Raw genomic sequence first — 19,533 nt, 5'->3', positions numbered from 1 at the left:
GCATCTATCACCTAACGCCAACTCACCGAGCATTCCACCGTGCAGTGTGCAACCACGTGCTACACATCTCGGTGGGCAGAAACTACGATCAAACCCATTGTTGAAGTGTAGCTGCGGTAGCAAAGACTATTGAAGCCCATCTCCCTTCTGAAGCTCATGATGTTTCCCAAGTCAGCACTTTCCCTAGTCGTGTTTGACCAATATCTCTCTCTGTGTTGATCGTGTCTGGATGATGTTTTCTGCCCGGGCAGATATTCTGCCTCTCCCAAAAAGGAAATTGGACGCGCCTTCCAAGCTCGATCAGCAACCTTTTGCGAGGTACTCCTAGACCATCACACCGAGATTTGCTCATCGAACTCCGTCTGTAACCTTAGGCTATGAAGTCTCGAGTACGTACTCAGGGATCGCAGAGTTTACGGCTTCTTGCGGACCTGCGCTAGACTTTGCGGCCTTGGAGTCTCAGACGTCTCAGACTACTATGGGCTCTACTGCTGCCCATTCACCCTTTGAACCGTGACCAGACCCTGGCCGAGGATTTTCACAACTTGGTAATGCTTCAATCTATCATAGAGCTAGATCATAGGTTCTAGATTTGGGAATTGTCTCACTGGTAGGACATTCTGTGCTTGCGCACTTTCAAGACCTGGAATTTCTCCATCTGTTCTGGATCGCTGCTGAGGAGACATGGAGTCGAAAGGATAACTGGGGGCCGGTTGGAGAACTGAAGTTGAGGGCATAGTTCACGGCCGGCTAGGTGTGCTGTGGTGTTCCCCGGTGTGGCCGGTATTCGCCGTTAAATGACGTTAGGCAACATAAATCCTTGGAATGGTACGTTGATTTGGAACAGATGGCTCGCACATGGCAGAACTAAAAGGCTTACTTTGCAAGCGTCGAAGAGGCGTAGAAGAGAATTGTACGGAGGATATCGATCGAGGTCCAGACCTGACTTCATCTCAGTCCCCTGTTGTCGGTTCTCCATCTTGTCCCGGTAGTTTGGCACACGCTATATCAGGGTCTCTACCGTTTCGTGCCTTCAGCACGTCAGTGGCTACGGAAGCCACGCCGACGCTTGCGATTGGTTCGGAACCTCGTCCATTCTACCTAGGTGGCCACAGGGTCATCCAAACCCCGAAGATCTTCGGTGACATTCGTGTATAGCGGACACAATGGAGTGTTTGAAAACGTGGCTAGCAGAGCTATCAGATCAAGTACGCTTCGGGTAACGTACTCATTCATTGCACCCGTTCCGTCCAACAACATGATGAGTACCGAAGCTCGGCTATGTTGAATATCATTTCCTGCAGGGTCAATCGTACGACTTTCATGCACCCTTTGCTCAATTGTACCTATGTAGCGCAAAGTTTATCTCACCTGGACTTCTCCTTTACCTAGGTACACTACGGTGTACACTGTAGAACCTTTAGTAGTACTCTGCGGTTCTGGAGAAGATACTTTCGAATTTTGATGCCTTTGTCATAGCCTTTAGCCAAACACATGGCCCGTGTTTTCTTTTCTACACGGTGGACACTTTTCTTCTTTGTACCTAGGTGGTGTGTACGTGAGCTATCGTTCACCGCTGCAATCTGCGAGCATGACGCACACCGTGCTTTCCATACCAACACGCCTAAGGCGTGAAAGTGTCTCGTATTCTGCTGCGCGATTGTCAATCGCTTAGATAGTCGTTTGGCAAGGATAACATGCGTTCGTTCACAATGTTGATGGTGATCATGCTTGAAGCATTTCCGCGGACCTGCGATAATCGAAAAGAAAACTCGCCTACCTTACCCAGAGACATTGGCCTACTGGACTACAACTGGCATGTTACTGTTACATGGATCGGCTCGCGAATCTTAGATGCGGAAGATCTTCGTGCGCGTAAGCTACCAAGGTAGACGGAGGGGGGCGCAACACCGGGTGCTTAGCCCCATCGCATGAGACCCGTCACCAAAGACTGCACAGCCTCGGTAGGCGTCGAGGCGAGGCGAGGATACTTTCGGCGGGATGCATCCGATGCTATCTGTTACAGGCGATCCAGTTGACATTGGGCAGTGACACAGCAACTACAACCCGTAACGAAGTCGTTTTGTGGAACTCCCCTGCGAAGAGTCATGGACTGCTGTCGTGGATTTCGACATGAATCACGGGAATCAGACCATCGCCGCTTTGGCCCTCGCAAAGCGGAAAGAGCAAGAAAGCACGGCACGATGAGGCACAAGTGCGCTGTCAGTTGATCATGAACTGTCCTTGGACGCCTTACCAGCATACACACCCTTTTTGACGCTGTCCAGGACCATACAACTGGCTAAATTTCATCTGGCCGTTGCTTGCGTCAACGGAAGCGGCGTCTGGTCAAAGCAGACGTCTTGTTCTAGCCGCTACGAAGTCTTTCGTAAGGTTGGTAATTCTATAAACGTCGGAGTAGAGTATGTATGGGTGAAGTCCACCTGGGCACCTGAACACTTCGTGAGGTACCACCAGGGCGGGCTTAGGAAACATCCCAACGGCTCAAAAGTCCACTGAATCTTGTTGTATCAAATGACCTGACCAATCGGCCGAGATGGTATCCAGAACATTTGAGCGCTGATTTAGAGAAGCAAACGTGGTCTTGCTGATAGATGGGTTGTCCGGGCAGTTCCAGGGTCACGTGCCTGCTTAGGTAATGCCTAAAGCTCTGACTTCATTGCACTTTCCCCGCTGAATCGCGAAGCCAACCGCGACGAGACCACGACGAATTCACCCATCACCAGCGCGTTCCTACTCACCATCTCGGTGCGGTCGCGCTTGTCTCTCCTTCTCTGCTACACAGTCAGTGATAGAGACACTCAATCTTCTCATCAACAAGAAGCAAGCTGACGCCAGAATTTATCTTCAGAAGCAAGATAGCGCGGTCCAGCATCACAGCAAGAGCCAACATGGCAGCGTCTCGCTCAAGTTCAGCTTCAGAGGGCGAGGTCTTGGATACCCGACACAAGGCAAACACAGTCAACTCGCGCGACGAACCTGCGATTAACGGCTCAAGCAGGTCCTTTGGACTGGATGGTGCTTATGATAACTACCGCGCATTGAGTCGCTCCCCTTCGCCATACCGCCGCAAGCGCACCCCATCACGCTCTCCGTCACCCTATCGGAGGAACCGCGCCGTCGACCGATCGCCATCGCCCTATCGACGAAGCCGAGCCGACCACACTGGGAATGATGCAAGGGGCTACAAGCGCAAGGCCTCTCCGCCGCGCAGTCGTCCTGACAAGCGGTATCATGCTGATCGTAGCAGACACGGTGACCCTCGACGGGCTCCAGGATCTTACCAGGGAGGCTTTGTCAAGGAACAGAAGGATGTACCAGACCGATCACACGCCAGGCCCATATCCTACGCCGAAGTCGAGAACCCCAACCCCGTGCCAGACTTCCGAGAGCCGCTGCCTACCGACAAGCGACCACAGAACTCGCGTCACGGAGATCAGCAGCGCGACAAGTCTCGTCAGTCGCAGCCACAGAAGCAACAGGCACCGTCAGAACGCCCCAAGGCCGAGGCGAACAAGGCAAGCGTGACAGAAGATGTTGAGATGTAAGTGTACCCAGTGCCAAATGATTCCTCTACACAACTGACTCTGCAATAGGACCTCCGTTGACGATACGACTGAGTACACCCCGGCCCCTGTCGAAGAGAAAGTTCCCACTCAAGAATCGCGTGAAGAGAAACGTCGCCGCTGGGCTGCTATTCGCGCCGCTGCTTCTGAGCAACAGAAGCCGAAAGACAGTCTGCTTCAGCAGGCTGTGCTGACGAATGCATCTGAAGCGGCAACCCCTAATGTCGGATCGCCAGCGGCCCACGCCGACAGTCCCATCTCACCGTTCGCATCGCCCCGTAATGGCGACCTCGACTCCGTACCAGCTTCACCAGACGTTATGGTAATCGACAAACAGAACATAATCAGCGAGGGCAACAGTCCTGCGGTAGCGAGTCCATCCGCGGCGGATTACGACCCGCTACAGGACATGCTGGACGATCGCGATCGCGCTGCCAAGAAGAACCAGAACACCGAAGTATCCTCGGATGCGTACCGCGAGACCGACCCGAAAGCCCTCTCTACACTTCCAGCTGAGAAAGTAGCACCTGTCAAGAAACAAAAGAAAGAGTTCGACATGTTCGCTTCTGATGACGAAGACGAGGAAGAAGATGTCGGAACTGAGGAGGCTGTTGTTGCGAAAGGCACTGTGCTTGACGAGAAGCTGCTCGACAATTGGGACGATCCCGAAGGTTACTACAAGCTGATCAGCAACGAGCTAGTGGATGGTGGACGCTATCGCATGATCAAGGGTCTTGGTCGTGGTGTCTTTGCCAACGTCGCACAAGCTGAAGAAGTCAGGGCTGACACCGGAGATTCAAATCCCAGGATAGTCGCTATCAAGATGATTCGCCGGAACGACTTAATGAGAAGAGCCAGTCAGAAGGAGATGGACTTCCTGCGCAAAGTCAACGAGGCAGACCCACAAGACAAGCGTCACATTATTCGCTTATTGGGTTCTTTCGACCACAAGGGCCATCTGTGCATCGTGTTCGAACACATGTCGAAGAACTTGCGAGACCTGCTCAAGGAAGAGACCAACGGCCACGGCCTCACACTTCCAGCTGTCCGCATCTATGCGCGTCAGATGTTTCTTGGTCTCCAGCACTTGCAGAACTGTCAGGTCATCCACCTTGATCTAAAGCCAGACAACGTCCTAGTCTCTGCTGACAAGAAAACTATCAAGCTCGCCGATTTCGGTACCGCTGTCGACAAGCGAGACGTGATCGAGCGCACTGAGTACCTCGTTAGTCGATTCTACCGCGCACCCGAGATCATACTTGGTATGGAGGTTGGCTATCCTGTCGACATGTGGGCTGTGGGTTGCACTGTGTATGAGCTATGGACTGGTAAAATCCTCTTTACCGGACGGTCTAACAACCAGATGATCAAGTCTTTTATGGACTGTCTGGGATGGCCAAGCGAGAAGCTGCTCAAGAAGGGTCTCGTCAACAATATTCTCGATAACTTTGAGTTGGGTCCACCGTTGAAGTTCATCAGTAGGGAGGTGGATCAGTACAACAAGGTAAGCGCTTTTGTCCCTCTAAGAGGTAAAACTAACGAGCCAAAGCTCTCTGTCCGTAAAATTGAACAGCAGAAGAAGATCAACCGCGATATGAAGACGCGAGTTCATGAAGCTGCCCGAAGCATCTCCACTGGAGGACCTACCGTGGGCGAGCTGAACGATCTTGCGGATCTGTTGAGCGCAAGTCTACACATGAACGTCGAAAAGCGTCTATCGCCAAAGGAAGCTCTCGCGCACAAATTCTTCGCCAGTAAGAACCCCGCGCCTAAGACCGCCACACCTGCAAAGTCTGCTGTCGTCAAGCCACCCATGATGAAACGTGGCAATCCAGTTGGTACCTCCACTATTCGTCGGTAAGCTCTACAACATGGATTTCAGCGTGGCAATTTTCTTGACTTTTGGCGTTGTTCTGCTTCTTTGCTTTGAGCGTGAAAATAAGGACCGTCTTCGAAGAACACGGCTAGGGCAAGGGCTTGGACTTTGGTGTATGGAGTATGAACAATTAACACAGGACCTTATAGGCTGCCATCAGACTGGTTTCCAGTATCGAAGATGGCGCCTGCGGAGAACATAGACAAGGGTAATCGGTCTACGGAGTGAGTAGGACACATTTACCGTGGGGTCGGGTACCACTGGGTTTGAGTCTCACGGCGCTGCTCATTTACAACTTTCGACCATGGTTCACTTCACGGTTACCGGTTACACGACAATCAATGGAGCAGATGTGTGGTGGACTCGGATCGAAAAGTAAGTGCTGCTGTGCACTTGCTTGTGGGTGGGCCTTCCTGTGGAATCGGCCTTGGACGTCCCTAGAAGAACTCCCGATCCATGTGAAATTTTCGGTGGAGGAAAGGTGATGAGGTGGAAAGCTAGTTCACATGTATAATATTGGGCACCCGGTATCTCAAGATACAGTCAACATGATGTATGTAGTGGAATAATCAATGTGCTATACATCTTGTCTATACTTCAAGCATCAATCTCTCCTCTCAAGAACGCTTTGACTTTATCACCCCAAACGACCTGACGCTTGTAGATAGTCATGGCTGGTACGCTGCCCAGGCGCAAGCCGTCGATAGCTTCCGCAAGAACCTGCCCACTTCCCTCGTCCCTCAATTCACGTAGGGGATACTGGTAGGTCTTGTTCTCGTTAGCCGAATCCAGCTAACAAAGCCAGCCATACGTACCTTGAACGCAAAGACCAGTGCTCCAGTCTTTGGTAAACGATGCAACGTCTGCCTTTCGCACCTTACTACCGACTTGTTCAGATCAACATCCTCTACGTCCTCTACCTCTTGCTTTCTTTGCATCTCCTCTTCACTCATATGATTACCCTCCAAGCAGAACAGCTCCCCATTCGTACTGATGCTCCAATTACTCCGCTTAACGATCTTGCCCACAGGCAGATTGGCAAAGAAGCGATCCATGCTCTTCTCTAGCTTTGCCGCGTACCCGGGGACGGGAGCGTGGATGTCAGCGAGGAGTTGGCCAAGTTTTGAACGCGTGTTGAAGCCGCTTGGAAAGCAGTTTACGAAGGCTGTTAGTACGTATTTCGTCGGACTAGTAGGTGAAGATGTACAAGGGGAAGGAGTGAGTAAGAGGAATTCCGTGTCGATGTTCGCACCTAGGATCTCTAGTGCTTCTTCCCCGTTGGGCATGTGTAGTGGGATGAGGGTATCTGTGACGTGATTCCGCAGATGCTTGCCTGATTCTGTGATGCGGTATAGGCTTGGGAAGCGTTGGGGCAGGTACGTTCCCATGAGCCATTCGTAGAGTTCTTGGACTGCGGGGACGGCTTCTGGGTTGCATGCAATGACTTCGTGGTGTTCTTGATTGAGGAGCTTCGTTCGAATTTGTAAACGTGTGCAGTAGGTGTTGTCCATGGCTAGGAGGTCATTTAGGGTGGTGTTCTCAAGAGCTGTTATGTCATCTGTGTCAGTGCTTGTCATAGTGTTCAAGATTCATGATGGAGACGCTACCCATGGTCATATGAAACTTCGGTTTGAAAGGACGAAGCTTGAGAGGTGCTTCTGTTTCGAGGTTGAAGTTTGGGAGCGGCGTAATGGCATTGTATACGGCTTCTGGATTTATAGACTCGAGTTTGTTGGTGCTTGGTGATGTTGTCGGCGCCCGCCAAGGTCTCTGGATTACCGGTTGTTATCAATGTCTCTAAGGGAAGATGCAATACTGGAGACTTCGTACACTGACAGCCTTTTGTAGTCGACCTCGCTGGGACAATGCCAGAACAATTACCCCCGCCAGCAGCAGCAACCATGCTAGTGGCTTATCGACAAGACTAAGTTGATCCATGGTTGTATTCGATTATCTTTCAAGGCGTGTCAAACAGATGGTCTGGATGTATTTGATATCTAAAGCGCCCGCCAAGCATATAGGGCGTCGTTATGACATCGGGGAGAGGATGGGAAGCATGAACTAAGAGACGCTACAAGCGCGGTGAGTCTGCTATCAGTCGTGTTGAAGTAAGTGGGATTTGATTGCCTATCAGAGCTAACCCCGCATTCGGGCGGTTACGCTAAGATGTTGTACTAGGGACAGGCCATGTACAAGTCATGCATTCGTCGACTCTCACTCAAGACTGGTCCGATGCTAGGTCTCAAGGCGTACGATAAACCGTTACAAGAATATGAAGATGTTTGATTTCACGTTAGAGAGCCCTTCGAAACTGAGAAACCCCTCCAGTCCTTGCCTACGTGCCTTGCGGCTGGATCCGTGTACATGCAGTTGCTTTGGCACAGGCTTGTAGTATATATGGCATGGCGGTTTTATCGGATCGCAAACCGTTACAAGACCATGCGCGACGACGCATGGCGAACGGATGCCATTCCTTCAGCCTCAATGAAGTAGCTTTAGTCTCCACAACAGTCTTGCTAGACGTTTGCCTTGTCGAGTCTACGCCTTGGTGTCTTCGGCCTCAGGGTGGCCCACAGGCACCAGCTTGCCCACAACCAAGTACTTCTCCTCGAATCTCTCCTCCCATCCCCTAAGCGCATCCATCTGCTCGGCATCCAGACCCTCAAGAGTGTCCAGCGGTCCATCCAAATCCTTGGTCAACATGTCCTCGTCAAAACTGCCACAGGCCAGGCCCCTTGAGGCATCGCGGCCAGCGAAGTTTGCATAAGGGCCACCAGGTCCGTAGAAGTTGCGACCGGATGTGACGTCAAAGACACGGCCACGGACGGCGAGGTAGACGGGCATGTTGTTCAAGCCATTGTAGGGGAAGAGCGAGGGCGGGGTGAAGGTGCGGAAGACGGTTGGCGGCGGGGCGCGCGGGAGGGTTTGCGGAGCGGCTGGCTTGAGGCGGAGATAGACGAGCAGGCCGAGGAGAGAGAAGAGGATGATGTTTATTGGGGTGAAGACGGAGGCGCTGGAGGGCTGTGAGCGAGGTGTTGGTGAAGGAGCGGAGCTGGTTGCTTACGCGTGGGCTGCCGCTGGCTCCGGCAGAGGTGATGGGAGTGCTACTGCGGTTAGCGCGACGTTGTCCCTGTATGTGGCTCTTGTAGGGACTAACCATCTGACATGGCTGCGGGTGGTGTGCTACAGCTGTGCTAGAGTGGTGACGGTGAAGGGTGCTGGCGTGGTTGAGGGTCGGCGGGGAGCTCAGTCGACATGACAGCCGATGATGCAACCCCAAAGACTCTCGCAGCACTAACCGGCCATCCATGCCAAACTATCACGGACGTCCGCCGGCTGACATGCAAGGGCCGAATCCACACATATGTACATACAATTGAATCACATTCGGCCTGCATCTGCCCGTCAAAGGGGCGCCATGACAGCTGAGATGCACTGCGGTGCATGTGAGACATAGCCACCGGCCTGCACAACCACGGATGATGACGGCTGCTCTCTTTCACCGGAGAGTGGCCATGGTAATCTTAGATACTTCGACTCCACTTGCACCGTGACCGCACAACCGCAAGCACGCGCCCATCTGCGCGCAGACGTTGAGCATCGCGCCGCTGCATCCAGCCCATCCCTGCCGCGCTGCCTCTGAAACAGGGCCCTTTCCAGCCCTGAAACGCGCGACAGCGATTCATTTCCACCGTGCTGGGACGCGCTGATTCGCCCACGCCGCCTCTTGCGCCTCGGCCCTATCCCGTCCAAACATTGTGTCGCAAACCAATTCGCTGCTGTCGAACCGCTGTGTGAAGACAAAGACTTGCGGCACCGGTGCGATATCCTGCCGCTGGCGCTTTGGTCGAGGCGCAGTTCGCGAGTGTTTGTGGGGTGTTCTCCTAGATGCACTGAGCCGGCACTGATACCCGTGGATAACTCTACCTCGACTTGGTCGCCCTCCCTCATTTACCAAAATTACGCCCTCGGTGCTGCTGCAGCGCCCGAAGGATTCACGGCTTGAAGCTTACGTGCTGTTTCTTTGTTTAATCTGGCATCAACCACCACAACAACAACACAAACAGTCAACACCAACTCCACACCTCTCCCTTTACGCATAATTACACCGGTACGTACTCATATTCCTTATCCCCTCACCAGCTCTTTTGGCCTTGGTACTTGCGTCCTCGACATCGCCCGTTGGTTTATGCGCTTGCCATGCAATCCGGTTCCGGGATGGGACGCAATGCCAGGTTGCACAGAAAGAGCCGGTGTCTGTGTCATTCAGATACAGTGAAGACATCTGGTAGTGGCCCTCCGCATCTCTGATCGACGGTCCATGTCTCTCGCCTATCGCCCGCACCGACAACCATCTCCACCAGATCTAGAACCAGGCCAAGTCTCGCGATGTCGATGGGTTTCAAAAAGCATCCAACAATCATGCAATCCGTGCAATGGCTCTCAAGGTTGCTGCGAAAAGGAGAGGCTTGCTGAAATAAGTAGCTCGGGGCCGCTGAGAATACCGCCTTCCATACTTCGTGATGCTTATGTATACTTGCACCAATATCGAGCCGGGCTAATATTCGTTTCATGCAGATTCGCCCATAATGTGGAAACGATTACAGGGAGCCGTCCGAGATAGGGAGAGGCATGCGCAAATAGGAAACCCCGTACTTCTTGAAACCACCTATGACGAGGATCAACTGAAGCGCAATCCCAAAGTGACCGACCTGCAAAATGGCAGTCACCATAATTATGCGCTCCCTCAACTATCGCAGTAAGTATTGCAATTTCGTTTGCTCACTCACCGCTGATTGTCTCGCAGTTTATTGTCTCCCCAGGAACCTCCCAACTACAGAGCCTCAGAAGTACCCACGGCCTCCTCCATCTACTCACAAGACACACTCTGCTACAATAACGACAACCCCACCGGCAGATCGCCCTCCGCATACGAAGACATATCGCCTCCCAGCTCTCCGGAACCGGAACAGTACTCCTCTTTTAACCTACCGCGAAGATTTCGCTCGATGCGTGACGTGTCACCCATGGACGACGATCGCAGAAAACTCGAAGACGATTCCCGCGCGGGTAGCCAGATCCCCGTCCTACGCAGAGCGCCGTCTGTCCTACGAAATGGTGACGCTCCACCAGCACCTAAGCAGAAGTTCTGGGAGGGCAAGCTTGCGCCAAATGCGAAAGTGAAGTGGGATGAGTATTCAGGCGAGCCTAATAGTGCAGGGAAGGCCGCTTCAGTCGATCCAGGCTCTTATGCGAAAGGTGTGCCGTCATCAGACCCTAGGCCCATGGGGTATCAGGTTTCAGTCAGTGGTCCTGAGAAAAAGAACACAAGTTTTGGGGAGCGCGTTGGCCGCTTCGGGTCGAAGCGCTCACCACCGCCCGTGGAGCCGTGGAGCCGAGCGACGGGACGATCAGAAATCGCTCCTCCGCTCAAATACCAGCCTGCAGACAAACCACTTCAAATACCACGCAAGACGATTTCACCAAGCACGGACCAAGCGAGGTCAAACGCGCTTGCAGCTGCCATTGATTCCGCACCCAAGCTGCCTGACACTCAAACTGTAACAACCGAAATGGCGCCCAAGGATCCACGCGATAACGATATGCGTTACAACGACGGCATTAAACCCATTGTCCCGCTCAAAGTAGGGAAGAACACGCCTCTTCGAAGCGGTCACATCTCTCCAACCTCACCTTCAACAGGTCTCGGTATAAGCACATCGTACCCGAGCCCTATCACACCAACCAATCGCACTCAACTGAATCAGTCCCCGGCCACCGTAGAGCCAGTAGAACAGACGCTGTACCCCACCTTGCGGACTGCGACGCCGCCATACAACAAAGAGACATCAGAGAAGGACAAGCACGCACCCATCAGCCGGTTTTCGTGGACTACCTACAACAGTGCGGGGACATACCAACACTCACCACCACCTTCACCGCCCAACGGACTCTCGTCTTCGCAAGGAAAGCGCGTCGTAACCGAGCCCATATCGGCCGCTTCCTCGATCCTAAACCGTCGCCGCCCCGTACCGCCCTTAGACAGGGAACCCGCACCCATGGCCAAAGTCTACACTCCCAGCCCAAGATCCCCTTACGCCTCCTCCACCTTCTCCAACTCATCACAAAAATCACAAAAGGCGCTTCCGCTACCTCCTTCCCAACTCAGTGCCATCGACCACATCGCCTACTTGGAATCGCAGCAAGAAGATCTACGCATTCGTCGCAACAACGTGTATCGTTTGCTCAAGGACTTGAACAATGCTGCGCCGCCTAACCCGCTGCTTACCGACTTTAAGAAGGCTAGAGTCGCGGAAGAGAGGAAGAAGGCGTTTCAAGAGGAGTTGGATGAGATTCGCAGGGAGGAGCATGATGTTGGCCTCAAGTTGCATCGCGCATGGAAGAAAAGGGAGAGGGATGATCCAAACTCGAACGGGAGCGCCCTGTGGGTGAGGAGGGTCACTAGCTAGATGCAGTTGACTCGGTGGCATCGAGTTGGTCCACGATGTGGAGGATTCTCTTCTTTTTCTGGCATTTGCAGTTCATACAGCGTACTTGGCGTTGCTCTCCAGGTTGCATTTACCTTGGCTCGAAGCCTTGTGGTTATCCAAACGGATACGTTTTCTTTCAGATTAGCAAGACCTTAGTTATCATACCCCGAATTTCATAACATTCCATTTTATTTTGCAGACTAGTCGACCTCAGGTACGGGCAGACCATTGACTATCATCATTCCCTCCCGTCCCAACATCTTCATTGCTTTTACCGCTTCGTCATGTCGTAATTGCTTCGTTTCTTCATCCGTTACCAACACGAAATCGTATTTGAGCAATTTTGATCCTTCCTTGACATCATACTCCTTGGCCTGTTCAGCTGTTACGGTATCTAAGCTGACAATGAGAGATTCCTTGACACCAAAGACGGCGTCGGAGGTCTCGTAGTCGGAACCACGGACGTATAATGCCCTAAACATGGCGTCAGTAGGCTATGCAAACGAAGAGTTCTGAAGCGGAGACTCACGTAACCAAGTTATCGAAACCCTCCTTCTCAAACATGAAATGCATATGGCTCGGCCTCCAGCAATGCCTACCCAATTTCTCAAGCAACTTGCCAACAGGCCCGTCGTTGGGAATTGGATACGGTACGGGTACGATACCCTTGAACCAGAATACGCCATCCTTGTCACTCCTTATAACCGCACGGCCATCTGCTTTGTCACCCCTGTTCTCATACTGCACGTCATATTTGCCTTTGGAGTCTGTTTCCCAAACGTCGATCTTGACGTCTGATACGGGCTCGCCGTTCGTAGTTTTGACCGTGCAGAGGACGAGTAGGGACTCGCCGTCGGGATCGGCAGAGATGGAGGTGCCGTTGGAGTCAGAGGGTGCGTCGTGCGTGTGGAACGGACCGAGGACTGTGCCTTCGGTGGAGGAGGCCGGTTTAGGATGGTCTATAGAGTCTACGAGGAGAGAGAGGCCGACAATGTCTGAAAGAAGGATGAATTCCTACGACATATTAGTACAGCTCGGGTATCTTGGTCTTGTACCGCGAGGATCAGATCGAAACTTACCTGTCGCACGTCTGTGCATATTTGTCCTACCTGGGTAAGGAACTGTATGCCTGCCATCCACTCATCGAAGCTCAGGCGCGTCTCGCGTGCGAAGTCGTGTAGATGCGACACCAGACGCTCCATGACGTACTTGAGGCGCGGGTCTGCGCATTGCGAGTTTATTCGATGCACATTCTCGGTGATGTTTTCGATTGTGAGATCTTTGAGGACAGGAACCGTGGAGGCGTCTGCGCCCTTGCTAGATGCCATGGTGCTGTCTGATGAGACGTGGACGTTGTAGAGGGTTTGAAGTCGAGATTGGGCAAGCTTCAGACGAAAGATGTCACGGTCGTAGAACCAAGCACACGAAGATGAAGATGACTTCACGGCTTCCAAAGGAAAGGACACAACAAGCTTGCGAAGCTATTCGAAGAAGGGAAGTAGTGCACTTGAAGCTAGCTGCGACATTGACGAACGAAAGCAACCGTGAAGCTCGACGCGAAAGCCGCCGAATCGGGCCCCATCTCAAAAGACGTCCGCTGACGATAGCGCAAAGCTCATAGGTCGCGCAACTGCGATGGACAGGGTTGCAGGCGCCGGCAAAGAGTTCAAGAGGTGGAGGTGATGATGTCGGAGGGGCTCTCGGTACCTGGATGCGGGGCGGGGCAGCTTCCAGCGCCAGCTTACCAAGAGCTTACAAGCAGTGGCGGGCGTTACCGGACAAATACCCTTCCTTTGCCAGTCCATATCCTCATCATGAAAATGCTTGACATGTCTACAGTTCCGCTCCCCAACTATCTTTCTTCACTCTTTGATCTGCTCTTAATGACTGAACATGCGGCCTGTTGGCTCACTATACACCAGTTATGCCATCATAGTTTTGGCTTCTTCATATGATAGCAGCTACTAGCTGCACTCGTGTGCCACTCACGATGCCCCGAAGTTCATCGACAGCTAGTTCTCGAATAGCTATCACGTCGACACCGGCCTGGTCATCTTCCGGAACATGGCACCAAGATTCGTCTCGATCTGTACAACTGCTTCGCAATTAGCCTAAAGGATTTGTGTCGCTCAAGGTGCAGGAACAACACAGTTAATACATGTGCATATGCTAAGAACGAGTTGGATCAATTTCTTTCATATTGCTGTAAAGCGGATCGTGACAGTAACCTATGCGCCGTGATTGTTCCCGCCCATCAACCCAAACGCCGGCTGCGTACCGTCAATCCATGATAAGACCAGGAAAGAGAGCATAACTGATGAAAGTGAAGAGTATTCCTTATTCGACCGTGCTCTCACAGTAGACAGAGGAAAGTGAAAGCTGCTGAACAACTCCATGTGAGATTAGACGTTGTTCTTGGGGTTCTCTGGTGAAGCCTTCCACTGTTAAGTGTTAGCATGGTTACTCATCATTATATGGAGATGACGTACCTTCTTGCCAAGCTCTTGCTGTTGCTCCTTGAAAGAGAGATCCTTGTACTCATCGCGGTGGGCCTTGACTGTTATCGTTCGTTAGCGGATCGGTCGTCCCGTGAGGTGTTGTTCTTGCGCCTGGAGGAACGCGTCCGAAAAACGCGTCAAAACGCGTCAAACGATGCAGACTTACAGTATGCTTGCATCTTGATCATCGCGTTTCTCGCGTTGCCCTTCTTAGCGATGCGACCGCCCTTAGGACCAGCCTTCTTGACACCCGCGGTGCTGGCTGGCTTCGGTGTCGCAGTCTTGGTAGTGGTAGCAGCCATGACGAATAGCAGATACTGATTGAAGGTAGTATTAGTTTATGAGCGGAGAAAGCTGGTGGAAGTAAGTCGCAGAGGTAGAGCTGTCGTTGTGGTGTTGATGAGAGGTGAGCGTGAACTGTAGGTTTATTGACAGAAGGCGCGACCCAGACCGCGCTAAGCTACACTTGGCCTACCACCCTACTTTATGGATTCGATAGCCTGCCTGGGTATTTGCGCGACGTTAGAAACATAGTCTCGCGTGATTGGCGCAGCTGTTCACTTGAAACATGTAGCAATATGCGCCCCCAACTCTCTTTCAGAAGCAAGGTATGCGGCATGGAACGCATGATTGTGTCTCCGGAAAGAGACATTGCCTTTGCGCAAGTCATGAGCTGGCATGAGCGAAATTGTCGCCTTTATAGTCTCACTTTCGTTCGAAGTCAACCGCTCGCAAGACTATGCGGATCTTCTACGACGCAGGTCAATCTCGTGCTATGAAGGCGCAATGGCTTCCTCGGTGCTTAAATACGTCGCACTGTGGTCGATCTCCCGAGAAGTCTAATACTCTGCAGAGGGACTTCCAATTCGGGGTCCCGGCATTTGAGATACCGAAAGCCATGTTGATCACCGGTATCCGAAGGCATGCACAGAGGTCCAGCTCTTGAAAACAGCGTGGCAGCATTGCGCCGAACGAGATTCAATTGTAGGGCTGTCTCCAACTACGCTCTCAAGAAACATCTGCCGTCTTCTCTTCCGTTATACGACGATGCCGAGCATCCTGAGGGTCGGTACCCCCTGTGATCAGAACCGGCCTTTCGATGCCTCGAGAGGCAATGCTGAATTTCCGACGGTGGCCACTCGGGCGCTCTGTGAGGCTAGGAGCGCGTGGTCTCGCTTTACCGCGAGCGCGTCCGCCGATGACTGGTATCTCGTATGCGCCAGCGCGACAGCAGTATAGGATAAGATCGTAGACGAGCAGCGCTGCCCATGGGCCGATGGCTACGAGGCCGAGAAAGAGCTATGCTGCGTTAGAAGATCACTTTCAATCGATGAAGCCGAGCACTACTCACGAATATGCGCGTGATCCAGGTTTCGACCACAGCCAAGTTCGCAGGTAGAATAGAAAGGAATCCCATGGCGGGGCGTAGCGGAGATTGTACACGGACGGGACGAAGATAGAGATAAAGGGGCGTCAATTGGAGGTGCAGAGGTACGAGGAGGCACAGAGCAGTTCCAATTAACTGATGACACTCAGTCGTCGAGAACACAGAATGCGGTTGACGAAGATGTGCGATGTTCAAGTTTAGTGGAGAGATTGGCCGCCATGAAGCCGCCTCCAGCGGCCGCCGCGAAGTGGATCGCGCTGTGGGCCGCTTTCCCCAGCTCGGCACCGGCACATCACCGACCAGACCCCCTCAACACCAACCACTAAACATCAGATGCAGCTGACATCTCAGCCCTATATGTGAGGCTGTACAATGGTTCTTCCACTGATTGGATGCCCATTTGGCGTCGATTCTGCGAAGCCAATAAGACATGACAGCCATACCGGCACCCCTCCATGGAGACAGCCCCAAGCACCTCCGTTGTTATACAACTCTCTGTTCATACACACTCTAGCACGCTGGATTGCACTCACTTATGAAAATTGCTGGCATCCCTCTTCTCTGACGTACCGGACGCTGGCCAGCAGGCTCCCCAAAGACGGGTGCTTGGCTCTGCCCGCGTGCCCACGGTTGCCTGGCCCTACCCACCCCAACTTCTGAGCCTTGTCAGACCGACCTACCCACAGAATCTCTCTACTGAGTCAAAGGCTTTGAAATTTTGGCATACCTTCCAAACGCACTCCGAAACTTCGCACTATTTCTCGGTCGCTTACATCGACAGCTTGAGTTGATTGCGACGCCTCACCAGCAGCCTCGCTGCTACATCAGGAGGCCTCACATTAACCATCAAGCCGCATAGCACTCCTCAGGGTAGCGCGGGGACTCCAGGCTCGCTTCTTTGTGCATTCCCGTTCACATTCAACATGGACGGTCTCTCCTTCCTAGACGAGCACATGGAGCGAGGCCAGAGCAATGCGACACTGAAGATAGTCCTTCCTAGTGGAGAGGTCCGTCAGATCTCCGATCGCATCTGCCCGTTCAAGTTCTTGGACAGATGTCAGTAATGTCCCTGTACGGTTGCATGCCAACATCTACTGACTTCGTACACCCACAAACTAGGTCCGCTCCTGTACCACGCCTTTGAGTACGGTTTCCAGAGTCGCTTACAGGCGAGTATTGAGGCCCTATCCGAGCATGCTGTCGTCTCGCTTCTTCGGTTCTGCTACACAGGTAGCTATCTTCCGCCTCGAGCAGACTATGATCCAGTGTCGTTTCTTCCACATGCCGAGACGTACAAGATAGCCGAGGATTTCGATGTTCCGGAATTGCAACTTCTCGCGCACGGCAACTTCTCGTGCCAGCTCGAATTCGCCTGCTGTGTACCCGCCGCGCCCTATGACTTGGTCGAGACTATTCGTTTTGTATATCGTCACTATGCCAGTCAGCAGGCTCGTCGGGAGCACGACCTCGTTCCGTCACTTCTCAACTACTGCATCTCAAATTTTCTCTACCACAAGCTAGGAGAGGATGTTGAGTTTCTCAAGATCGCTGCTGAAATCCCGGACTTCCGCCAGGACCTATGTCGCACGAACATGGAACGCAATTTCCAGGATGAGTGTAAGACACTACAAGTAGATTCACATCCTACGCTAACTATCATAGGTGCATTCGACATTGTGCGGTTATGTCTCGACACTCTCCAGGTTCAACCTTGCGATCGTCCGACTCTTCTTGCGTCAAGGGACCTGCCAGATGAGATGATGTGCGATACTCTTCCGGAAACACCCAGCCCTTCATGCTACCCATCTGGCGAGAACTTTACAGCTGTAGAGACCGATCAGGACAACATGGTCGATTCTGGAATCCTTACATTTGTTCGTCGCCCCAAGGTTGCACAGCCAGCTACGATCCAAGAGTCCGACGAGGAGTGTCTTGAAGACGATCAGGGATTCACGTTGGTGTCCCGCCCCAAAGTCCAGAGCCTTACTACGTTCGACGAACCGATGTCTAGCCCTGAGTTGACTTCTCGTCCGGTGGTCGACATACTAGCCGCGACTGGCACCGACTACTCCAGCGACGACGAACCAATGTCCAGCCCCGAGTTGATCCCCACTCCCGTAGTTGATATACTATCCGCTACCGGGACCGACTACTCTAGCGATGAAGAGTGGACACAGATCTGATAGGGCCGATACGCTCCGTGGCTAGAGGGCGCTCTGGTCATGATGGCATGCGGCGTTATTGATGGGATATAGGTATCTCACGAAGTTATTGATCTTAAATTTGCTTTGGCATCATGGTGTTTCAAGTTGGGTTTAAATTGTTTAGGAAGGGGCGTTTCACTTGTACGGAATCACACAAGGGAAAAGTCGCATAAGCGCAAGAGTCTGCTTTGAGGAATCATTAAACACATTGTTTTGCATCCAAACTTTAAGAACTCTTGTACTAGAACATAGCAGTACTATCTGTTCCTTTTTTTCAATATTATCACGTCATGTCTCTGAATCCACAGTCTTCACCATGCGCCAGGGATCGTAGTGTAATTCCCTCTATCCTCCGACACCACTGCCTAAGAAGCCCGTTGCGGCCTGGCCTCCCATCTCAAATACGGCACCATCTCTAACATCGCATTCCGCTGTACAGCTCTTCCTTGCGCGTCGTGATGTTTCCTCAGCGCATCGATATCGATACCAGAAAAAGCTCCACAGCTCAAGGTAAAATTTGGTCGTTGCGCCTAACCATGCTTCGCATCCTGGCGCTGGATTTTCTTCTGTCTGCTTTTCGTTGTGAGACGCACCGTAGAGAAGCACAAGCGCTGAACGGTTTCAATAGCTTTCTTATCGACGAGGTCTGGATCCCATTGCCAGAGCATGCTCAAGACGTCAATGACGAAACTTTGGCAGTTGGCAGTGGCCACTTTGTACGTGAACTCTCGTAGAACCCTCTCTTTTGCCGCTTCAATCTTTCTGAACGAAGATTGGGCGCCATGAATTATCGTGGCGTCTGATCCCTTGTCCATCAAATCACCGATCTCGACAAAACTCTTCCGGTTGCATTCGAAGGCGTTCTGGTGCGAAGCGCTTCTTGGGAAGGTTTGGTCAAGAAGTAAGGCGCCGCGGTTTGGTCGCTCGTTTATGTAGTTTACTTCCCATGTCGTACCAGTCAGCTGGTTTGTGCCATCGTCAAGGAAGAGTCTCCAGTGTGCGGTGTTGGAGCCTGGGCTTGCGCTGATGAGGTAGAGTTGGCAGATTTTGGAGGAGTAGCGTGGGATACTGCTGGACGAGCTTGATTCGATGCTCTTGCTGGCTGAAGAACCCATGTCTTCGATAGGGTAGAGTTGCTCTTGTCTTAATGTGGCGTTGGTTTGTGATGGGAGGATGGAAAAGTTGGAAGACTTTGGAAAAGGAGATGAGAAATTGCAGAGTATTCATGCGAGGCGAAAAATGAGTCAAGGGCAAAACTTTGGCATGTTATTATCTCGGAACGATCTATTGGGCACATGGCGGGTCCTTATATCTGGCTTGCATTTCTATAGGTAGCGTGTTAGTGGTCATAGTTTCACTATGGAACCAGAAAAAGCCAACGACCATGGCCAAAGTGTCCTGCAAATGACGTGCATCGGATTATGGATGACAGGACTCCTCATGGCTTCACAGAGACCTGGAGCGGATGGGGCAGATTTCGGGTACGTTGA

General features: G+C 52.3%; 8 protein-coding genes across 8 annotated transcripts; 3 read left to right on the top strand and 5 right to left on the bottom strand.

The window, feature by feature from the left end:
* Window positions 1-2,912: 2,912 nt before the first annotated feature.
* J4E87_005656 (uncharacterized protein) lies at window positions 2,913-5,448 on the top strand (the record flags this gene model as incomplete). The annotated part of the gene is made up of 3 exons (XM_049377263.1): window positions 2,913-3,565; window positions 3,618-5,091; window positions 5,137-5,448. 3 exons carry the CDS (start codon window positions 2,913-2,915, stop codon window positions 5,446-5,448), a joined length of 2,439 nt encoding a protein of 812 aa, XP_049232889.1.
* A 612-nt stretch (window positions 5,449-6,060) lies between these two features.
* On the bottom strand, window positions 6,061-7,040 carry J4E87_005655 (uncharacterized protein; the record flags this gene model as incomplete). Its single annotated transcript, XM_049377262.1, has 3 exons — window positions 6,061-6,255; window positions 6,279-6,628; window positions 6,716-7,040. 3 exons carry the CDS (start codon window positions 7,038-7,040, stop codon window positions 6,061-6,063), a joined length of 870 nt encoding a protein of 289 aa, XP_049232888.1.
* Window positions 7,041-8,001: 961 nt separating this feature from the next.
* On the bottom strand, window positions 8,002-8,630 carry J4E87_005654 (uncharacterized protein; the record flags this gene model as incomplete). Its single annotated transcript, XM_049377261.1, has 3 exons — window positions 8,002-8,476; window positions 8,528-8,570; window positions 8,621-8,630. 3 exons carry the CDS (start codon window positions 8,628-8,630, stop codon window positions 8,002-8,004), a joined length of 528 nt encoding a protein of 175 aa, XP_049232887.1.
* Window positions 8,631-10,182: 1,552 nt separating this feature from the next.
* J4E87_005653 (uncharacterized protein) lies at window positions 10,183-11,933 on the top strand (the record flags this gene model as incomplete). The annotated part of the gene is made up of 2 exons (XM_049377260.1): window positions 10,183-10,188; window positions 10,287-11,933. 2 exons carry the CDS (start codon window positions 10,183-10,185, stop codon window positions 11,931-11,933), a joined length of 1,653 nt encoding a protein of 550 aa, XP_049232886.1.
* Window positions 11,934-12,154: 221 nt separating this feature from the next.
* Window positions 12,155-13,282, bottom strand: J4E87_005652 (uncharacterized protein; the record flags this gene model as incomplete). Its single annotated transcript, XM_049377259.1, has 3 exons — window positions 12,155-12,428; window positions 12,484-12,968; window positions 13,034-13,282. The coding sequence occupies 3 exons, from the start codon at window positions 13,280-13,282 to the stop codon at window positions 12,155-12,157; spliced, it is 1,008 nt and encodes a 335-aa protein (XP_049232885.1).
* Window positions 13,283-14,356: 1,074 nt separating this feature from the next.
* J4E87_005651 (uncharacterized protein) lies at window positions 14,357-15,022 on the bottom strand (the record flags this gene model as incomplete). The annotated part of the gene is made up of 4 exons (XM_049377258.1): window positions 14,357-14,395; window positions 14,444-14,511; window positions 14,619-14,769; window positions 15,014-15,022. 4 exons carry the CDS (start codon window positions 15,020-15,022, stop codon window positions 14,357-14,359), a joined length of 267 nt encoding a protein of 88 aa, XP_049232884.1.
* A 1,740-nt stretch (window positions 15,023-16,762) lies between these two features.
* J4E87_005650 (uncharacterized protein) lies at window positions 16,763-18,022 on the top strand (the record flags this gene model as incomplete). Its single annotated transcript, XM_049377257.1, has 3 exons — window positions 16,763-16,895; window positions 16,959-17,456; window positions 17,502-18,022. The coding sequence occupies 3 exons, from the start codon at window positions 16,763-16,765 to the stop codon at window positions 18,020-18,022; spliced, it is 1,152 nt and encodes a 383-aa protein (XP_049232883.1).
* Window positions 18,023-18,573: 551 nt separating this feature from the next.
* On the bottom strand, window positions 18,574-19,158 carry J4E87_005649 (uncharacterized protein; the record flags this gene model as incomplete). The annotated part of the gene is made up of 1 exon (XM_049377256.1): window positions 18,574-19,158. One exon carries the CDS (start codon window positions 19,156-19,158, stop codon window positions 18,574-18,576), a length of 585 nt encoding a protein of 194 aa, XP_049232882.1.
* Between the last annotated feature and the right edge of the window lie 375 nt (window positions 19,159-19,533).

The sequence above is a fragment of the Alternaria ethzedia genome, assembly GCF_023757985.1.
Source record: "Alternaria ethzedia strain BMP 0044 chromosome Unknown scaffold_12, whole genome shotgun sequence".
In the NCBI taxonomy this organism is placed as follows: domain Eukaryota; kingdom Fungi; phylum Ascomycota; class Dothideomycetes; order Pleosporales; family Pleosporaceae; genus Alternaria; species Alternaria ethzedia.
Note: the sequence above shows the minus strand (reverse complement) of the source record. Positions and strands in the feature narration are given on the sequence as shown.